Source organism: Streptopelia decaocto (genome assembly GCF_964273445.1).
Source record: "Streptopelia decaocto genome assembly, chromosome: 21".
Lineage (NCBI taxonomy): Eukaryota > Metazoa > Chordata > Aves > Columbiformes > Columbidae > Streptopelia > Streptopelia decaocto.
In genome coordinates this window covers 6974587-6995252 of record NC_138676.1, presented here as the reverse complement: position 1 = coordinate 6995252, position 20666 = coordinate 6974587, and the positions used below count along the sequence as shown (strand labels likewise).

The following is a 20666-nucleotide window of genomic DNA, read 5'->3' as shown; positions in this document are numbered from 1 at the left end:
CCTCAGCCCTGTGCTGTGTCACCCTGCTCTGCACTCATCTGAGATGTTCCACGTTATGGGAAATGGACACGGGGACATTGGTTAAAGGAATCACAACCCAGTGCTGCATTGAGTTTCCATGTGATGTTCCTCCCAATGTAAAATGACCTCGGGACGCTGTCTGTCCCACAGGCCTTCACAGAATCATACAATGTCCTGAGCTGGAAGGGACCCACACGGATCATGGAGTCCAACTCCTGTCCCTGCACAGGACACCCCACAGGTCACCCCGTGTGTCTGAGGATGTTGTCCAGTCTCTTCTTGAACACTGTCAGGTTGGGGCTGTGACATCTCCCTGGGGAGCCTGTTCAGTGTCCAGCACCTCTCGGGGAAGAACCTTTTCCTCATGTCTGACCCCTGGCACATCTTCATGCCGTTCCCTTGGGTTCTGTCATTGGTCACCAGAGACAAGAGAGAAGAGCTCAGCACTGCTCCCTTCTGAGGAACCTGCAGCCCCATGAGCTCTGCCCTCAGTCACATCTTCTCCAGGCTGAACAAACCCAGGGACTTCAGCTGCTCCTAATACGGCTTTTCCTCCAAACCCTTCACCAACTTCATAGCCTCTTCTGGGCACTGTCCAGTAGCTTTATCTCCTTTTCTCCTGTGTCCCCAGCCCTGCACACAGTGAATGCTGCAGGTGAGGCCGCCCCAGCGCAGAGCAGAGCGGGACAATCCCCTCCCTGCCCGGCTGGCCGTGCTGTGCGGGCTGCACCAGGACACGGTCCCTCTTGGCTCCAGGGACACTGGTGGCTCATGGTCAACTTGCTGTTGACCAGACCCTCAGATCCCTCTCTGCAGAGCTGCTCTTCAGCATCTCATCTCCCAGCCTGTATGTACAGACAGGGTTGACATGTCCAGGGGCAAAATGGCACCCCAGAATATCTGACAGCATTGGCGCTCACTTGGGTTCATCTCACATCATGTACATGATGTTCACGCTCACATCTCATCTGTACAATGCAAACATGGACTTCTGGCCTACTCATACAGGGTCTTTCCAAGGAGGGACAAAGTACCTCTCTGAACTGGGGCGAGAGGTCTGGGCTGGAAATGAAGGTTGTGAGGGATTAGAGCATGATGATTGGGGCAGATTTGATGGGGTGTCCAGTGCACAGGGGCACAGCCCAGCCCCTGCTCTGCTGGTCCTGCAGGTCTCTGGCAGGAGCCTGGCTGGGAGAGGACACTGCTGTGTGCCAGCCCTGCACACACACAATATTCAACTGTACACCGTTGTTTGCATCTCTGGCCACTTTTGTGGGAATGTTCTTGAGAGAAACTTTGCAAGAAGACATAAACCATCATGCACTGCCCTGAGGAGATCACCTTTCTATCTGGAAAGGCTGTTCTGGGGCCAGCTCTGTCACAGCAGTGCCCATTGCCTGTCCCTGCCTGCGCTCACAGTACTGACACACAGCAGGATGGTGACCAAGCTGCCAGAGCACTCAGGCATTGCACCAACACAGGGATGAGAAGGAGAGTGTGGGAGTGGAACCAGAACAGCTCTGGAAGAACAAGCGCTGCTGCTCCCTGGCAGGGCTGCAAGGATGGACTCTGTTCCCCTCCACCCATGGACACAGGAACCATCTCTGCAGCTCCAAACAGGTCTTAGTGAAAGGATCTCAGGAAAAAATACATGCTGCAGGGACTTTTAATTGGTTTAAACACACATAGAGCACAGCTCCTCATTTACACAGCTCCTCAATAAGCAAAGAAGACAGTGAATTAGAAAGGCGATAGCATGTAGAAAACCACAAGCGGCAACAAAAAATACAGAAGACAGGTGGGGCCTGTAGCAATATACACTGTAAATGTTATGCAGAAGCTGATGGGCAGTTTATTGCTTCAGAAAATAATCCAGCCATCAGTTTCCACAGGCTATCCTTGAGCTCCTGGTTCCTCATGCTGTAGATGAGGGGGGGGTTCACTGCTGGAGGCACCACCAAGTACAGAACAGACACCACCAGGTCCAGGGATGGGGAGGAGATGGAGGGGGGCTTCAGGTGGGAAAACATGGCACTGCTGATGAACAGTGAGACCACGGCCAGGTGAGGGAGGCAGGTGGAAAAGGCTTTGTGCCGTCCCTGCTCAGAGGGGATCCTCAGCATGGCCCTCGAGACTGCACATAGGACAGGATGATGAAAACAAAGCACATGAAAACTGAACAGGCACTGACCACAATAAGCCCAAGTTCCCTGAGGTAGGAGTGTGAGCATTTTCGATGTTCATGAGCCCTCTGCTGCCACAATCACCCCCAGTTTCAAGACTTTGCCATGTAAACCCAGTACAGGGTAACAGTGTGTTGGCTGTTACAAACAGAAGAAATGGAAAAGATCTTCTGTCAGTAACCTGAGGAAGTCACCAGTCAATGAGCAGGTTCCTATGGGGAACTGTAATTGCCCTGACATTCACTGGCCAGGAAAAGCTGCAGCTGCCAACAGCCCAAAGGATCTTGGGCCAACTGCTTAACATGTCTGCCTGATGGGCCAACAAGGGTGATGTTCACCTGGATCTGGAACTGGAAAACAAGGAAACCCTGGTGAGGGATGTGAACATCAGTGTCCACCTTGGCTGTCATGAGCAGGACACAGAGGGGTGCCTGGCACCAGAGGGGAGGGAGGAAGGCCAGCAGCAGAGCACAGGCTGGTGGAATCCAGAGGAGAAGACTTGGACATACTGGGGGATGGTGGGCAAAGTGGTGACATGGAAGTAGATCTGAAGGGTGAAGGAGCTCAGGAAATCTGGTAATCCTTACAGGACAGGCTGCTCCAAGCACAAGAATGATCTCCCCAAGCACACATGAATAGAAGCATTTATCTCGTGAGGCTGCTCCTCTGAACTGATGGAGCTCCAGGGCACAAAGGCAGCACACAGGAGGTGGGAGCAGGGGAAGCTGCAAAGGAGGAATTGAGAAACCTTGTCCATGGATATGGGGATGATGACAAAGCTGCCCTGGACTTGATACCTGCACAGGAAGGGCAGCAAGATGAGCTGACACAGCTTCACTTGCAGTAAGAGAATAGACAGGGTGAACGTGGACCTGCTGCTGAACTTCATAAGAGTAGAATCAGACGGGACTGAGGTTCTTCATGGCTTCTTTGCCTCCATCTTCACCAGCAAGGTCTCCTGGGACTTTGTTCCTGAAGGCAGGAGTCTGGAGAACACCCAGCAGTGGATGGGGCTCGAGTCAGGGGTGACCTGAGCAAACTCAGACACCGTTACAGAGCAGGAGATGGGTCACTTGACCAGCTTACCGAACACAAGTATCACTGTGCTGTGGCACCTGAGATTGCCAGGAACACCCACCTCTTGGTCCAGAGGAGTGTGACTCTTCTTGAGGTGTCCTGGCCTGTCTCCTCACTCACATGGTTATTTAGTTATGCACTTTTCTGACATATTCAGTCTTCATGGGGAGGTGCAACACATCAATATGGACTGGAGGCTGCTGATGCCACCTGTTCTGGAAAGGGAAAGAAGGGAGAGCAGGGATGGAAATAGAAGAAATTTGGCTTTATTGGTCTTTATTTTAGAAATGGTCTCTGTTTGGCTATTCATGAAATCTCTCTAATCATCCACACCCGACTTGGAGCCTTTAGGAAAATGATGCACAGAGCATTGGCTTCTAAGAGCATTTTAGATGTTAGTGAGCCCTCTGCTGCCATGATCCTGAACTGCAGCTACTGAGAGAATGAACAAACCTCTAATGAAGTGAAAGGCAAAAGCAAATCCCAAGTTTCTGCCATGTGAGCCCTGATGCTTGTTCATCACCAGAATGGCTGAGCCCTGACCCCTGGGACCTGGTAGATTTTTCTGCAATGTTTTTCAAGGCTTTTCCTGTGGTCAGTGTGAGTGTTTTGTGTTTTGGGGGTGGTGATTATGTCAAGTGCTGTTGCTTTAACTGCAAGACTCTGTTTTTCTGTGGAGCTGGAAATGCCTGTGAGCTCTTCACAACTCATCCAGCTTCTTTAATTCACCTGGCAATGGTCACCAGTCACCTCAGTGTCCCAATCCCAAACTTGCTTGAATCCCCTGTTTGGATCCATAGCCCATCACTCCAGGAGGTTCATGCATCCACCAGGTTCATGGATGATTCCTGAGGACCATCCAAGTGTGGGCAGTGTAAGAGAGGAGCAGAGCAGGGTCAGCTCATGGGCCATGACTGAGCACAGCCACCCCAGCAGCAGCCGTTCCCCATCTCCCAGGCACAGCCATGCCCACAGCATGGACATGTCACTGCCATATATGATTAGCCCAAGAGAGGCCTTTCTTCCTTCCATATTCCCAGGAAAATCTTCCTCCTATTCCTCCTCCACCTGCAGACATCAACTGCTTTCCATTTCTGGGCTCAGCCATGGCTGGAAGGGTTCACTGAAGCCATCACAATCTCATTGCTTCTCCCTGACATGCCCTGACCCTCTCCCACACCTACAATGGCCAATCACGGCTGCTCAGGGCCTCCCGCTCTTCAGAAGAGGCCTCGAGCTTCTTGGTTCTTCCTGGCGCTTGTTATAAACTTCCTCGCTCTCTCCAGAGTTCACGGTGAGCTTTCTTGTCCATAACAGCCCTTTATGACCATGTCTTACTAAATGGTTGTGTTTGTATGATCATTTGTGCAGAAAAGGCAGTCACAGGACAGCACCCAATATGTCAAAACTGATGTCGAGTGAAATGCCGTAAAGCCCTGATGAGTTCCCCCTGTGTCTGTGACTCTCCCGGAAGGAGTCTGTCCCGAGAAGGGGATCCAGCTCCTGCCACTCTCTGCAGAGGCACATGAGCAGTGTCCATCACCGGGGGACACAAAGGGTGACGTTTGCCAGACCACCCTTCATCTGAACCACTTAGATGTGTGCTTGTGGATGAGGTATGGAGCCTTATAGTGCAAATACCTATCTAATTGTCATTGCCAGAGAGGCTACCAGAGATGCAGTGTAATATTTTAGAGATATTTAAATATAAGCATATAGCACTGACATTCCTGGACATATTACATGAACACCTGAAGGATTATTCATGCCTTTTAACATGATTATCCACAGAAGTCCCACCAGCTTTGCATCTCAGGAAATGGGATGCCAGGGTCCAAGGGCAGGATGGTTTGGGCTCTGTGCTGGGATCTGGAAACTGAAACATGCTCCATCTCCCAGCCCCCTGCGCTCCTCAGTGAGGGTGTGAGACATTCTGCAGCGAGGGCTGAACTCACAGCCATGACCAGTATCTTATGTCCAGCTGCAGCCAATGGTGTCCTGCCAGCTCAGGATTGGAGCTTCCATTGCTGGAGGTGTTTAAAAGACGTGGAGACAGCTCTGCCCAGGAGCAGCTCCTCTGCACACGCAGCAGGGCTGAGGGCTCTGCCTGCAGCACCGAGGGCACAGGAGCCAGGCACAGAGAGGGAAACACAGTCTGGGCTGGGAGGATGCTGAGAGGTCACTGGAAATGAAATCCTCTCAGATATGAAGCCTGTGGCTGCAGGGCATTGCATGTGCAAGTCTTGGTAGGATCTAAGATAGCTGTCCCATTGCAGAGCCTGCGAGAGATGTAAGTACAGCTCTCAGAGATTCTCTGATCAGAGGGGAGGATGTGCTGCAGAGCAGGGATTGCCTTCTGCACTGTCAGAGTGACAAGAACTGAATGCTGTGTTCTCCCCAGGGTGGCTGTCGGGTGTAAATGTCAATGTGCAGGCAGGGGTGCCCAGGGCTGTCCTGCAGAGCAGGGTCCCTGCACCCCAGGGCTGTGCCGGGCAGGGACTCTGCCGCCTGCCAGGGTCAGCGCTCAGCCTGCCCAGGAGATCCCAGCAACACTGAGGGGAGAAGCTGTGGGGGGAAGGAGCGACCCCCGGCAGGGCAGGGTCCTTCTGCTGCTGGGTTCTCCGTGGGTCGGGGCTGCTCACAGCTCCAGCTCATTCCAGAATATTGACAAGAGGAGGTTTCAAGGAGAAGAAGAAGACAAAGAGTACTACAAAGATAAGGAACCTCCCTGAGTCTGTGTTTTCAGTCTCCTACTCTGGGGAATGTGTGGGGATTAAGGCCGTTCTTAATTTTAAACAAATACATGAGACACATGAACTGCAGTAGGTCTTCAAGAGAATCCTGGCATGCCTTGCCTCTCCTCTGCCTATGCAGAACCAGCATCACCTTGGCTGGACACCTTACACTTAATCTGTAATCTATTTTCCAGCCTGCAAACAGGAAGATGCCCCCAGGCAGTGCCCTGTGAACAGGCAGGATCTGTAGGGCCAGGGGGAGGGCACAGAGGGTGGGATGGTCTGTGAGCACTGACAGGCAAGAGACATGGACAGGGAAACACCTCCCAGGGGAGAATCTCCAGGCAGCAGGGAAATGATCAGAAATGAGAGGAAACCAAACCCAGAATGGTTATGGGAGGGAGAAGAGAGAAAAGTCCCTGTGACCCCCTGCAGGTCAGATCCCTCCTGTGAGCAGCCCCCTGGCCTCCTGTCCCACCCAGCAAAGCCTCTGCCCTCAGGGCCGGGGGCTCCAAGGCATGAAGCAGCTCCTGTGCAGCCAGAGCTCCAGTTCCTCTGCAGAGCACAGGGGCTGAGAGCAGCTGCCCGGCAGTGTTGGTGTCTGGGAGGTGGCTGCACAGCTGGGGAAGGGTGACGCTGTCTGAGTGCCCGGCTGCCTCTGCCCTGGCCTCTCTCACACCCACCCTCACCGCATTGTCCTTCTTGCTCCCCTGCTCTGGGTCACTGCTGTTGGGATCTTGTTCTTGCTGTCAGGCTCTCTGGGGATGGCAGTTTCAGCTGCAGAGTCACAGCCTGATCTTGTGGGTCCTTTCCTGCAGGTGTGTCCATGGGCACACGTGTCCCAGCTTTGCTCTGACCTGTGGGGTGTAGGCAATGCAGTCTGTGGGGCTGTGTCTGTCCTGGGCTAAACGTTGGGTGCTGAGACTTTAGGGAACGGTGAGACCTGTCATGGTCTGCGGTGGATCCCTCTGCTCTCAGCAGTGCCTGGTGGCTTTTCAGGGTAACATGGGAGTGTGATCAGCCCCCATCTCAGAAAGGTGCCAGCCCAGGGCAGCTGGAGCAAGAGAGAGGGACAGAGCAGCTGCCCTCACTCTGCACTGACCCACAGGCACCCTCTGGTCTCACAGGACTCGCTCTGTTCTTCCTGAGTGCAGCAGAAATGATGAGGGTTTCTGACACCCAACAACACTCCCCAGGGTGGGAGGGGAGAAGGAGCTGTAGAAACACCAAACCTCTCAAAGTCGTTTTCTCAGGCCTGGGGGTACAGATGCTGACAGTCCCTTCTGCACCAGGAGCGGTTCCAGCTGACAAAGCTGAACCCCCGGACTGGCCCCTGCCCACCCAATCACACAGGGTCAGACTGAGTCCTCAGGAGCCCCTGGGCAGAGACCCTGCTCTTCATTGCACACTCATCAAGCACCAACGAGGGCTCCAGCCACGACGTCCTCCTGGAAAAAGAAAAGTGTCTCTTTGTGTGACGGGGTGGGAGGGTCTGTGGGAAATGGTTTAGATTATTCCCAGAGAAGTGTCATCTAAACCTTCACTATCTTTTCCTCCTTGCACAGGTCCTCATGCCCCCAGGCAGCAAATGTCCAACAGCAGCTCCATCACCCAGTTCCTCCTCCTGCCGTTCACAGACACACGGGAGCTGCGGCTCTTGCACTTCTGGCTCTTCCTGGGCATCTACCTGGCTGCCCTCCTGGGCAACAGCCTCATCATCACCACCATAGCCTGGGACCAGCACCTGCACACCCCCATGTACTTCTTCCTGCTCAACCTCTCCCTCATTGACATGGGCTGCATCTCCACCATTCTCCCCAAGTCCATGGCCAATTCCCTCTGGGATTCCAGGGCCATCTCATACTTGGGATGTGCGACACAGCTGTTTTTGTTTCTCTTCTTGATCACAGCAGAGTATTGTCTCCTCACGGTCATGTCGTACGACCGCTACGTTGCCATCTGCAAACCCCTGCACTACGGGACCCTCCTGGGCAGCAGAGCTTGTGTCCACATGGCAGCAGCTGCCTGGGCCACTGGGTTTCTCAGTGCTCTGCTGCACACGGCCAATACATTTTCACTGCCCCTGTGCAAGGGCAATGCCCTGGGCCAGTTCTTCTGTGAAATCCCCCCGATCCCCAAGCTCTCCTGTTCACACTCCTACCTCAGCGAACTTGGGCTTATGGTGGTTAGTGTATTTTTTGACCTCTGGTGTTTTGTGTTCATTGTGTTGTCCTATGTGCAGATCTTGAGGGCCGTGCTGAGGATCCCCTCTGAGCAGGGACGGCACAAAGCCTTTTCCACCTGCCTCCCTCACCTGGCCGTGGTCTCCCTGTTCCTCAGCACTGCCGTGTTTTCCCACCTGAAGCCCCCCTCCATCTCCTCCCCATGGCTGGACCTGGTGGTGTCTGTTCTGTACTCTTTGGTGCCTCCAGCAGTGAACCCCCTCATCTACAGCATGAGGAACCAGGAGCTCAAGGATGCCCTGTGGAAACTCATATCTTATTGTTTTGTAAAGCAATAACCTGCCCATCTGCTTCTACATAGGCGTTTTAATGTAGCTAATTACAGGTCCAGCCTTTAATCTGGATTTTTTGGTTTTAGTAGTTGTTTTCTTATTGTGATAATGTTGTCATCCCCTTTCTAATTCATTATTGGCTTTTCTTTTATAACTCTTGGCTCTGTAAATGAGGAGCCGTGCTCTCCTTGTCTCTAAACAAAATAAAAGGCTCTTTAGTGACTTGTTTTTTACTATATCCTTCCTGCAAGCACATTTTTTGAGCTCCAGGGATGGCTCCTGTGTTCATGAGAGGAGGGGAAAAACGTCCATCATGGCAGCCCTGCCAGGGAGCAGCAGCGCTTGTTCTTCCAGAGCTGTTCTGGTTCCACTCCCACACTCTCCTTCTCATCCCTGTGTTGGTGCAAGGCCTGAGTGCTCGGGCAGCTTGGTCACCGTCCTGCTGTGTGTCAGTCCTGTGGGCGCAGGCAGGGACAGGCAATGGGCACTGCTGTGACAGAGCTGGCCTCAGTAACAGTACTTGCACAAGAAAAAGTGATCTTCTTTGGGCAGTGCATGATGATTTATATCTTCTTGCAAAGTTTCTCTCCAGCTTATTCCTACAGAAGTGGCTACAGATGAAACATCAGTGTGCAGCTGAACAGTGTGTGTGTGCAGGGCTGGCACACAGCAGTGTCCTCTCCCAGCCAGGCTCCTGCCAGAGACCTGCAGGACCAGCAGAGCAGGGGCTGGGCTGTGCCCCTGTGCACTGGACACCCCACAGAAGGAGCCCCAGGTCAATCACCTGGACTGGCCCCTCACAACCACCATTTCCAGCACTGGCCTTTCCACCCCAGCTCAGAGGTCTTTGTCCGTCCATGGAATTACACGGAATGAGTATGTCAGAAATCCATGTTTGCATTGTAAAGATGGGATGTGAGCATGCAGAACAGGTACATGAGTTGACATGAACTTGAGTCAGCACAAACACCATCAGCTATTCCTTGGGGTTCCATGATGGCCTGTGGGACAGACAGGATCTCATTGGGAATAACATAGCATGGAAACTGTTTGAATGCAGCACTGGGACGTGCTTCCTTTAACCAATGTCCCTGTGTCCATTCTTCGTGACGTGGGACATCTCAGATGAGTGCAGAGCAGGTGACACACCACAGGGCTGAGGTGTCTCCCGTCCTTTTGTGAGTGGCAACAGGAGGCCAGAGGGACACTGTGACTCCTGCCTCTGTGTGTAAAAGGGACAGACTCTGTCTCTGAACATCCCTGGGTGCATAAGGAGTCCACGAGGCCAGCTCTGATGGAACCCTGACATTTCTGTGTGTGACTCCAGGAACAACCCCAGTGGCCCAGTGACATTCATCTCAGGTGCTGGGACGGCTCATTGCAAGTGCTCCTGTTTTCTACACCTTCCCCACTTCCCTGCTCAATCCCCTCATCCACTGCCTAAAGACCAGAAAGGTTGGGTACAAGCGGGACATTGAGAAAAATGGTCAGGGAAGCTTTGAGGTGCACAGAGAGCCAATCAACATGTTGGCAAGCTGCTCTCTCTGAACAGGCCCAGAGGACTTGGACAGCATTTGCTGTGTCCCAGAAACTCGCCTGGAAGATTGGGTTATGGAGAAAAGGTTTGGTCTGGGAAGGGACAGACAGGGGCTGGTGGAACTGGCTGGTGTGACCGTGAGACATCTCTCCAACACCTCAGAAAAGTCCTGGCTCTCAGGGAGGCTGCATGGTCCTCTGAGAAAGAAAATTGCAAAAATGACTTATCATAGAATAATTGTGGTTGGAAGAGACCCTTAAGATCATCGAGTCCAACCATAACCTAAATCTGGCACTAAACCATGTCCCTAAGAACCTCTTCTGTATGTCTTTTAAACACCTTCAGTGATGGGGACTCCACAACCTCACTGAGCAGTCTGCTCCATTGCTTCAAAACCCTTTCCCTGAAGAATTTTTTCCTCATATCCAATCTAAACCTCCCCGTGTGCAACTTGACGCCACTTCCTCTTGTCCTATCACTTGTTACTTAGGAGAAGAGACCAACACCCTCCATGATAAAACCTCCTTTCAGGTAGTTGTAGACAGCGACAAGGTCTCCCCTCAGCCTCCTGTTCTCAAGGCTGAACAGCCCCAGCTCCCTCAACCGCTCCTCGTCAGACTGGTGCTCCAGACCCTTCACCAGCCTTGTCACCTTCCTCTGAACTCTCTCCAGCACCTCAGTGTCTTCCTTGCCATGAGGGGCCTAAAACTGACCCCAGGATTCAAGGTGCAGCCTCACCAGTGCCTAGTACAAAGGGATGATCACTTCTCCAGTCCTGCTAAAGCTCTGATTGAATCAAGGCTTGAACACCTTGGTGTGACCCAGTTGGTGACAGGCTGGACTGCAGACTCCTGAGGTCCCTTCAACCTCAGTTCTCTCATGATCCCATTGTGACGTTTGGCTCTGTTTCTAACTGGAGCAGAGCAGGCGATGATGGGGCAGGATCCACCTGTGCTGTAGGTGACCATCTAAACCAACATCTCAGCCCGTGAACCAGCCAACACCTCAGTGTGACTCTCCCCGGGCAACGTGTGAGGAGTCCTGGACAGGGAAGGTTCAGAGGGCATGGGGCGCTGTGCAAGACACAACATGATCTTGGCTTCACGCCTGCAGGCCCATCAGATGTCAGTTGATGTCAATGAAAGTTAAAATAAGAAGAACTGAAAACAAAGATCCAAATCAAAGGAAGGTGTAAACATACTATTTATTTATTTATTTATTTGTTTATTTATTTATTTATTTATTTTCAGGTCTTTGTAGGGGAGTTTCTTTTCTTTGGAAAGTAAAGAGTTCTCCAAATCTGGGCATGAATTTAGGACACAAATGTCTTCAGCTCCAGGGACACAAACACCTGGTGCCAGTGTAGATGCCCCGGGAACCCCTGCCCAGGCTCCACCTGCACTGCAAGGTGCTCTGGTCTCCCCAGGTCCTCTGTGACAGATGCCAATCCCAGGCCAGCACCTCAGGTACACGGGGCCCCTAAAATGGCCCTGGCTATTTATGGTGAGACAGCTGATGACTGATGTCTGTCTGGAAACCTCCACTCTTTTGTTGTTGTTTTTTTTTGTTTTGGGATTTTTGCTTGGTTGGTTCGTTGGTTGGTTTGCGTTTTGTTTTTGTTTGTTGTTCTTGGTTGGTTGGTTTGGTTTTTGTTTTGCTTTGGTTTTATGAGTGCTTTTGATTATTTTGTTTGGTTTGTTATTTTCTTTGATTGGAGATTTTTCTTTAGTTGTTTTTTTAACATATTAAAATTTAAAAGAAAAAGGCCAAAAAGGGAATTATGGGGAAGTTTAATAACGGAAGGAGAAGAAATATTGGTCTTCCCCTGTACTTCTATTACCAACACTCTATTGTTTCATCTCCCTCGTCATTCAGGAGTTCCCACCTCTCCTGATTAAATGTCCCTGTCCAAGGACAACTTTCCAGCACTGTTTGGACGTTTGCCCTTCCCAGTGCTCTCAGGTTTCTCCTCCACTTGCTCTTTGGTCATTCAGTGGCCTCTCAACTGTCTGGTTTCTGCTTTGAGCTTCAGGGAGTTACAAACTTGCCCCATTCTTCAGAGCTCTAATTAACATGGCAGTCAACACGTTCATTGTGTTTATTTCTATCCTCTCCTATCCCTCTGTCTAAATCAGTTCTTGTGTGGGTGTCCCTTGTGGATGCTGGGCCTCATCAGATCCAGCTTACACACACAGCTGAGGAAAGTGTTTTGCTGTTTATTGAACTGTGCGGTGTTTGCACAGGAGAGCAGGTGGAGCTGGTGCACAGGAGCTGCAGCATCTCCTGCAGAGCTCAGTGGAGAAGTCTGATGTAGGAAAAGTGATGCAATCTCTGGTGGCCAATGAGGGAACCGGCAGACTGGGGGTGGGGGTGAGGAGCCAGGTTGTCCATACAGTGTCCAGCCTCAAGGGACTGTTCTCCTGCCTGTCCAGATGTCTCCAGGAGACCCTCGGGATCAATGTCCAGTGTAGAATGCTGCTGTCACTTCTTCTATACACTGGAAAATGACAGAAAACACCCTGGAAAGAAAAACCCTCCTCTATGAAATCTTCTTTGAAATCTTCATCAGTAAGTGTCCCATTGAAACCTCTACAGTTAGTTCTGCAAGTCTGGAATATTTGAATGATATTAGGGAAAGAAACATCGCTCATTAGGGCTTTCTGTGTTTTAATGAGCCCCATGGCGTATTTAGTGCTGAGTCCATGAACCTCAGATACCAAGGACAGACTGAAGAATCTGCTCAAGAGTCCAAGCCAGAAGCAAACTCCAAAGTACCTTGCAGCATTAATGGGCCCCACTGAGGGCTGTTACTGACAAAGCCTCCCCAGCGACTCCTTAGAGCAGATAATTGGAGGCAGTGATTGCATCAGGCAAAGGCAAAGTGCAGCAGCTCTGATGCTGAGAAAGCCCTTGGTTTGTCTGATGAAGGACAATGGCCAAGCCTTGAGCCCCTGACCCTGGGAAGGGAGATCCTGTCCCTCACGTGTGGCTCAGGGCTCTTCCTGGGGATCTGGGGAGCGCGATGCCCAGTGCAGGACAATGGTGTGACACTCCCTGGGGGTGCAAGGAGGCAATGGGGTGCCATGGCCATGACAACCATGTGTCTCCTCTTAGGCCTGGCTGGCAGGGACATCAGCCATAGCCAAGGGGACAAAGACCTTGGCTCTTTCAGGGACCTGTATTGCAGAGATGTGACACAGGACACCAGCTGTACCAGGGTCCCAGAAACAGGTAGACAGGCCTCTGAGTCACTGCTCTGGAGAAGTGCCCTGGGTGAAGAAATTCCTTGACAAACATGGTTATCACACATGAAATGCTCAATGCACAGGAGGTTCCTGAGATGAACTGGAAATCACTTCTGAAGACACATGGGTAACTTATTGCTGCTGACAGAAAAATGACTGAATCAGCTTCTTCAGTGCCACTTTCAGCTCCTGGTTCCTCATGCTGTAGATGAGGGGGTTCACTGCTGGAGGCACCACTGAGTACAGAACAGACACCACCAGATCCAGGGATGGGGGGGAGATGGAGCGGGGCTTCAGGTGAACAAATATGATAGTGCTGACAAAGAGAGAAACCACGGCCAGGTGAGGGAGGCAGGTGGAAAAGGCTTTGTGCTGTCCCTGCTCAGAGGGGATCCTCAGCACGGCCCTGAAGATCTGCACACCACGATGAACACAAAACACCCGAATCCTAAACAGATACTAACCACAAGAAGCCCAAGTTGCCTGAGGTAGGAGTGTGAACAGGAGAGCTTGAGGATCTGGGGAAGTTCACAGAAGAACTGGCCCAGGGCATTGCCCTTGCACAGGGGCAGTGAAAATGTATTGGCCGTGTGCAGCAGAGCACTGAGAAACCCAGTGGCCCAGGCAGCTGCTGCCATGTGGACACAAGCTCTGCTGCCCAGGAGGGTCCCGTAGTGCAGGGGTTTGCAGATGGCAACGTAGCGGTCGTAGGACATGATGGTGAGAAGACAATACTCTCCTGTAACAAAAAAGACAAACAGAAAGACTTGGGCAACACATCCCAAAAAGGAGATGGTCCTGGTGTCCCAGAGGGAGTTGGCCATGGATTTGGGGGCAATGGTGGAGATGCAGCCCAGGTTGAGGAGGGCGAGGTTGAGCAGGAAGAAGTACATGGGGGTGTGGAGGTGCTGGTCCCAGGCTATGGTGGTGATGATGAAGCCGTTGCCCAGGAGGGCAGCCAGGTAGATGCCCAGGAAGAGCCAGAAGTGCAAGAGCTGCAGCTCCCGTGTGTCTGCGAACGGCAGGAGGAGGAACTGGGTGATGGAGCTGCTGTTGGACATTGGCTGCCTGTGGGCATGAGGACCTGTGCATGGAGGAAAAGGCAGTAACAAGTTAGAGGAGAATAAACAGGCTGTTTCTCGTGGAATACCCCCTCCCTGATGGAGGGAGGTTTCAGCTCATTCTTTATTTCTAACAAGTGAGAAAAACAGTTCATCACAGTTTAAAATGCAGCTTGGGCATCTAATTCCTATGAACACACCTCTGGGTCAAGACCCCCTAATTTGCTGTCAGAACAAAAACTGACCCACACTGCCACCCCAACCCCAGAGAGCAAAAGCACCAGGGACAGTTGGAGAAACAGGACACTGCAGTGCAACCAGAAAATAAAGCAAGGACAGAAAGGCAGACGGGCATGCTGTGGAACCTTCTCCTGACACAGCTGTGCTGCTGCCACTCACGTGATGACAGCGAGGAGCAAGTACTTTTGCACCTTTTTTATGTACCTCGTTCCAGGAACCCTTCACCTGGAGGTCCAGCTGCTGCGGTGGAGACTCGTGACCTGGACCCCATGGCTTTGGGGCAGAGGGTCTGCTGGGGAGGAGAGGAGACCAGGGGCTGCACTGGAAAATGTGTCTGCACTGCAGGGAATTGCAGGGGGGTTCCTAAACCCCGTCCCTGGCGTATCTCGTAGGATCTCCTTCTCGCTGCCCATGTCTGTGCTGCCTGCAGCTGTGTGTCTGTCCCTGGTCTGCTCCCTGTCAGTGTCACAGACCCCGTCCCACCCGCTGTGTGCTCAGCTCTGTCCTGCTCACACCTCCTGGCACTGCCCAGGGGCAGCTCTGTGTGTGCAGGGGCTCAGGAGCAGCCCAGACAAGTCCTAACGAGCACTGGGGTCTCAGTGTCTTCTCCAAAGAGAGAAATAAATCCCCATCTCCCACTGCACACCCAGACAAGCAAGAGTGGAAAACTGAAAGCACAGACTCCTTCCCTTGCAGCTGTTCCTGTCTTGATGTCGTTGGTCAGAAGGACCCTCTGCCATGTCTGTGGGGGGATCTGGAGCTCTGAGCAGCCCTGACCCACACAGCACCCTTCAACCCCACAAGCTCCCTGCCTGCCCTGCCGGGGGTCGCTCCTTCCCCCCACAACTGCTGCCATGGGATCTCCCGGGCAGGCTGAGCGCTGACCCTGGCAGGCGGCAGAGTCCCTGCCCGGCACAGCCCTGGGGTGCAGGGACCCTGCTCTGCAGGACAGCCCTGGGCACCCCTGGGTGCTCACCCGGCTTCACAGCTGTTCAACATGGCCTGACAAGAGCCCCGTCCTTACAGATCCCACCAGCTGTGCCTGTGCCAGTTTCAGGAGATGGCTCCAGGAGCTACAGCTGCACTGCCCTGCACCCAGAGACTTACCATGGCGAGGGCTGCAAAGGTTTCTCCTCCAGTGAGCTCTCAGCCATCCTCCCAGTCCTGACCACCTTTAATCTCTCTCTGCCTTGCTCGTCTCCTGAGATCCCCAGGCAGAGCCCTCAGCCCTGCTGCGTGTGCAGAGGAGCTGCTCCTGGGCAGAGCTGTCTCTCTGCAGCGCTGCCGCTGCCATGAGCTCCCTGTGTCCCAGGAGCCCTGCCCAGCTCAGCAGCTCAGGAGCAGCCCAAGGCACTTTAATGACCCCTCTGGTGGGTTTGGGGCTGAGTCCATGGACCTCAGACCCTGGAGGAAGGTGATGAAACTTCTCAAGAAGTCAAAGTTAGATTCAAACTGCAAAGTTTATTGTAAGGTTAATGGGTCACACTGAGGGACACAACTGAGAAACAGAGGCAGAGATGACAGGTCAGTAAAAGCAATGTAAAGGTCTCTCTGATGCTGAGTAAACCTGGATGTGTTTCATTATCCAAAGGGCCAAGCCCTGCCCCCCAACCCTGGGAAGGCAGATCCTGTCCCTCCCACGTTGCCCAGGGCCCTTCCTGGGACAGTGTGATGTGGGGCTGTGCAAGGCCAAGGGCAGGACTATGGTCCCACACCTCTCAGGTTCCTGGCTGGGGACAAGGAGGGTTTTGGAGCTCATTGACAACATCTTCCTGACACAGGTGACTGAGGAGTCAGTGGGGTGAGGTGCCCTGTGGGACTTCACACTTACAAACCAGAAAGAGTTGGTCAGGATGGAACAGTCAGGGATGGGAAAGTGGAGCTGAGGCTCCTGGGAGATGAGAACAAGGCCAAGAGCAGGATTTCAGGAGAGCAGGATTTGGCTGCTGAGGGACCTGCTTGGGTCCTATGGGATATGACCTTGGTGTCTGCAGTACTTTTCTCTCCCATTTCCTCCCTCCTCTCTCCCACCTGCTGTTGTGCAGCGTTTTTTACCCTTTCTCAAATACAATATCCCAGAGGTGCTGCCAGGATCACTGAGTAGCTCAGATTGGGCAAGGAGTCCATCTTGGAGCAGCTGAAATCAGCCCTGACTGACATCAGTCAAACTCCTGTTGTCTTCTCAGGGAGGTAACAACTGTAGCACAGCCCACTCATAACCAGTTCCGAGACTTTGCCATGTAAACACAGTACATGCTGACAACATGTTTCGTGTTACAAACTACTTGATCATGGAGAAGAAATGGAAAAGATCTTCTGTCAGTAACCTCAGGAAGTCACCAGTCAATGAGCAGGTTCCTATGGGGAACTGTAATTGCTCTGACACTCACTGGCCAGGAAAAGCTGCAGCTACCAACAGTCCAGAGGATCCTGGGCCAACTGCTTAACATGGCTGCCTGGTGGAGCAACAACACTGATGCTCACCTGGATCTGGAATTGGGAAATAAGGAAGAGCTGGTGAGGGATGTGAACATCAGTGTCCACCTTGGCCGTTGTGACCAGGACACAGTGGGGTCCCAGGCACCAGTGGGGAGGGAGGAAGGCCAGCAGCAGAGCACAGGCTGGTGGGCTCCAGAGGGGAAAACTTGGACATACTGGGTGATGGTGGGTGATGTGTGACATGGAAATAGGTCTGAAGTGTGAAGGAGCTCAGGAAATCTGATCAGCCTCAGAGGACATCCTGCTCCAAGCACAAGAATGATCTCTCCAAGCACACATGAAAAGAAGCATTTATCTCGTGAGGCTGCTCCTCTGAACTAATGGAGCTGCAGGGCACAAAGGCAGCACACAGGAGGTGAGAGCAGGGGAAGCTGCAAAGGAGGAATTGAGAAACCTTGTCCATGGATGTGGGGATGATGACAAAGCTGCCCTGGACTTGATACCTGCAGGGGAGGCTGAGGGCAGCAAGATGAGCTGACACAGCTTCCTTACAGAAAAAGAATATGCCGCGATTGAGAGACGGGGACGCAGTTTGATGCAAACAAATGTCCGATTTATTGATCAGAGGCGACACATTTATATAGTCTAAGGCTAACGTGTTACATACTGATTAGCTCATCTTTGTGCAAAGTTAGTTCAGCTGAGAAAGTTTCACAAGCTATGTTCCCATCGCTAACAGTTGCTAGTTTCATAGTCATGAGATATACAGTTGCTAGCTTCATAATCATAAGATATACTTTGTTGCAAGGAGAAGGCACCTGTTTATCACCGCAAGTCCCTTGTTCTTTGTTCTTGCTTCAGCACGCTGTAATTTTCCACTGCAGCACCCTTCCACTGCCACCAGGCCCCGCTCCCACAACAGACCAGCCAACTCACTATATACATAAGACTATGTTATAGATCAATTCACATCATATGAGTTTAGACAACCCACAAGAATAGACCAGGGTAACATAGATTTGCTGCTAAACTTTGTAAGAGTAGAATCAGACAGGACTGAGGTTCTTCATGGCTTCTTTGCCTCCATCTTCACCAGCAAGGTCTCCTGGGACTTTGTTCCTGAAGGCAGGAGTCTGGAGAACACCCAGCAGTGGATGGGGCTCAAGTCAGGGGTGACCTGAGCAAACTCAGACACCATTACAGAACAGGAGATGGGTCACTTGACCAACTCCCTGACCACAAATATCACTGTGCTGTGCCACCTGAGATTGCCAGGAACACCCACCTCTTGGTCCAGAGGAGTGTGACTCCTCTTGAGCTGTCCTGTCCTGTCTCCTCACTCACATGGTGATTTAGTTACGCACTTTTCTGAAATATTCAGTCTTCATGAGCAGATGCAACAAATCAATATGGACTGGAGGCTGCTGATGCCACCTGTTCTGGAAAGGGAAAGAAGAGAGAGCAGGGAAGGAAATAGAATAAATTTGGCTTTATTGCTATTTATTATGGAAATGGTCTCTGTTTGGCTATTCTGAAATCTCTCTAATCATCCACACCAAGCTTGAAGCCTTTAGGAAAATGATGCACAGAGCCTTGGCTTGTAAGGGCATTTTCGATGTTAGTGAGCCCTCTGCTGCCATGATCCTGAACTGCAGCTACTGAGAGAATGAACAAACCTCTAATGAAGTGAAAGGCAGAAGCAAACCCCAAGTTTCTGAGGTTGTTTGGACCCCGCGAAGGGCCATCACTGACACAGCTGTGAAGGAAACAACCAGTGCAGGTCCCTGTCCCTGGAGGCTGGTGAAGGGAAGACCTTGAGACACTGGTTACAGGTGGTGAGGGCCATGTGGAGGTGGCTCTGATGCCATGTCACCCCTTGATGCTTGTTCATCACCAGAATGGCTGAGCCCTGACCCCTGGAACCTGGTAGATTTTTCTCAGATGTTTTTCAAGGCTTTTACTGTGGTCAGTGTGAGGGTTTTGTGTTTTGGGGGTGGTGTTTATGTCAAGTGCTGTTGCTTTAATTGCAAGGCTCTGGATTTCTGTGGAGTTGGAAATGCCAGTGAATTCCTCACAACTCATCCAGCTTCTTTCATACACCTGGCAATGGTCACCAGTCACCTCAATGTCCCAGTCCCACACTTGCTTGAATCCCCTATTTGGATCCATGGCCATCACTGCAGGAGGTTCATGCATCCACCAGGCTCATGGATGATTCCTGAGGACCATCCAAGTGTGGGCAGTGTAAGAGAGGAGCAGAGCAGGGTCAGCTCATGGGCCATGACTGAGCACAGACACCCCAGCAGCAGCCGTTCCCCATCTCCCAGGCACAGCCATGCCCACAGCATGGAAATGGCACTGCCATACATGATGAGCCCAAGAGAGGCCTTTCTTCCTTCCATATTCCCAGGAAAATATTCCTCCTGCTCCTCCTCCACCTGCAGACATCAACTGCTTTCCATTTCTGGGCTCAGACATGGCTGGATGGGTTCACTGAAGCCATCAGCCATCTCATTGCTTCTCCCTGACGTGCCCTGACCCCTCTCCCACACCTACAATGGCCAAACACGGCTGCTCATGTGTTCCACCCTTCAGAAGAGGCCTCGAGCTTCTTGGTTCTTCCTGATGCTTATTATAAACTTCCTCACTCTCTCCAGAGTTCATGGTTACATTTCTTGTCCATAACAGCCCCTTTATGACCATGCTTCACTAAATGGTTGTGTTTGTATGATCATTTGTGCAGAAAGGGCAGTCACAGGACAGCACCCAATATGTTAAATCTGATGCCGAGTGAAATGACGTAAAGCCCTGATGAGTTCCCCTGTGTCTGTGTCTCTCCTGGAAGGAGTCTGTCCCGAGAAGGGGATCCAGCTCCTGCCACTCTCTGCAGAGGCACATGAGCAGTGTCCATCACCTGGGGACACAAAGGGTGACGTGTGCCAGACCACCCTTCATCTGACCCACTTAGATGTGTGCTTGTGGATGGGGTATGGAGCCTTATAGTGCAAATATCTATTTAATTGTCATTGCCAGAGGGGTGACCACAGATGCAGTGTACTATTTTACAGATATGTAAATATAAGCATATAGAACTGACATTCCTAGACATATTACACAAACACCTGAAGGATTGTTCATGCCTTTTAACATGATTATCCTCAGAAGGCCACCAGCTTTACATCTCAGGAAATGGGATCCAGAGTCCAAGGGCAGGATGGTTTGGGCTCTGTGCTGGGATCTGGAAACTGAAACGTGCTCCCATCTCCCAGCCCCCTGCCCTCCTCAGTGAGAGTGTGAGACATTCTGCAGTGAGGGCTGAACTCACAGCCATGACCAGTATCTTATGTCCAACTGCAGCCAGTGGTGTCCTGCCAGCTCAGGATTGGAGCTCCCATTGCGGGAGGTGTTTAAAAGATGTGGAGATGTGGCACTTTGGGACATGGTTTGGTAGAGTACTTGGGAGTGTTAGATTTACGTTTTGACTCCATGTTCTTAAGGGTCTTTTCCAGCATAAATGATTCTATGATGCTATGATTCTATGACTTGGGTTGAAACCATTTCAATCCCATCACCTCCAGCTTCCCTCAGAGGCGGCTGTTGTGTGGCACAACTG

At 51.8% G+C, this 20666-nt stretch overlaps 1 protein-coding gene across 1 annotated transcript; it reads right to left on the bottom strand.

The window, feature by feature from the left end:
* Positions 1-1850: 1850 nt before the first annotated feature.
* On the bottom strand, positions 1851-14374 carry LOC309448725 (olfactory receptor 14A16-like; the record flags this gene model as incomplete). The annotated part of the gene is made up of 2 exons (XM_082070449.1): positions 1851-2196; positions 13734-14374. 2 exons carry the CDS (start codon positions 14372-14374, stop codon positions 1851-1853), a joined length of 987 nt encoding a protein of 328 aa, XP_081926575.1.
* Between the last annotated feature and the right edge of the window lie 6292 nt (positions 14375-20666).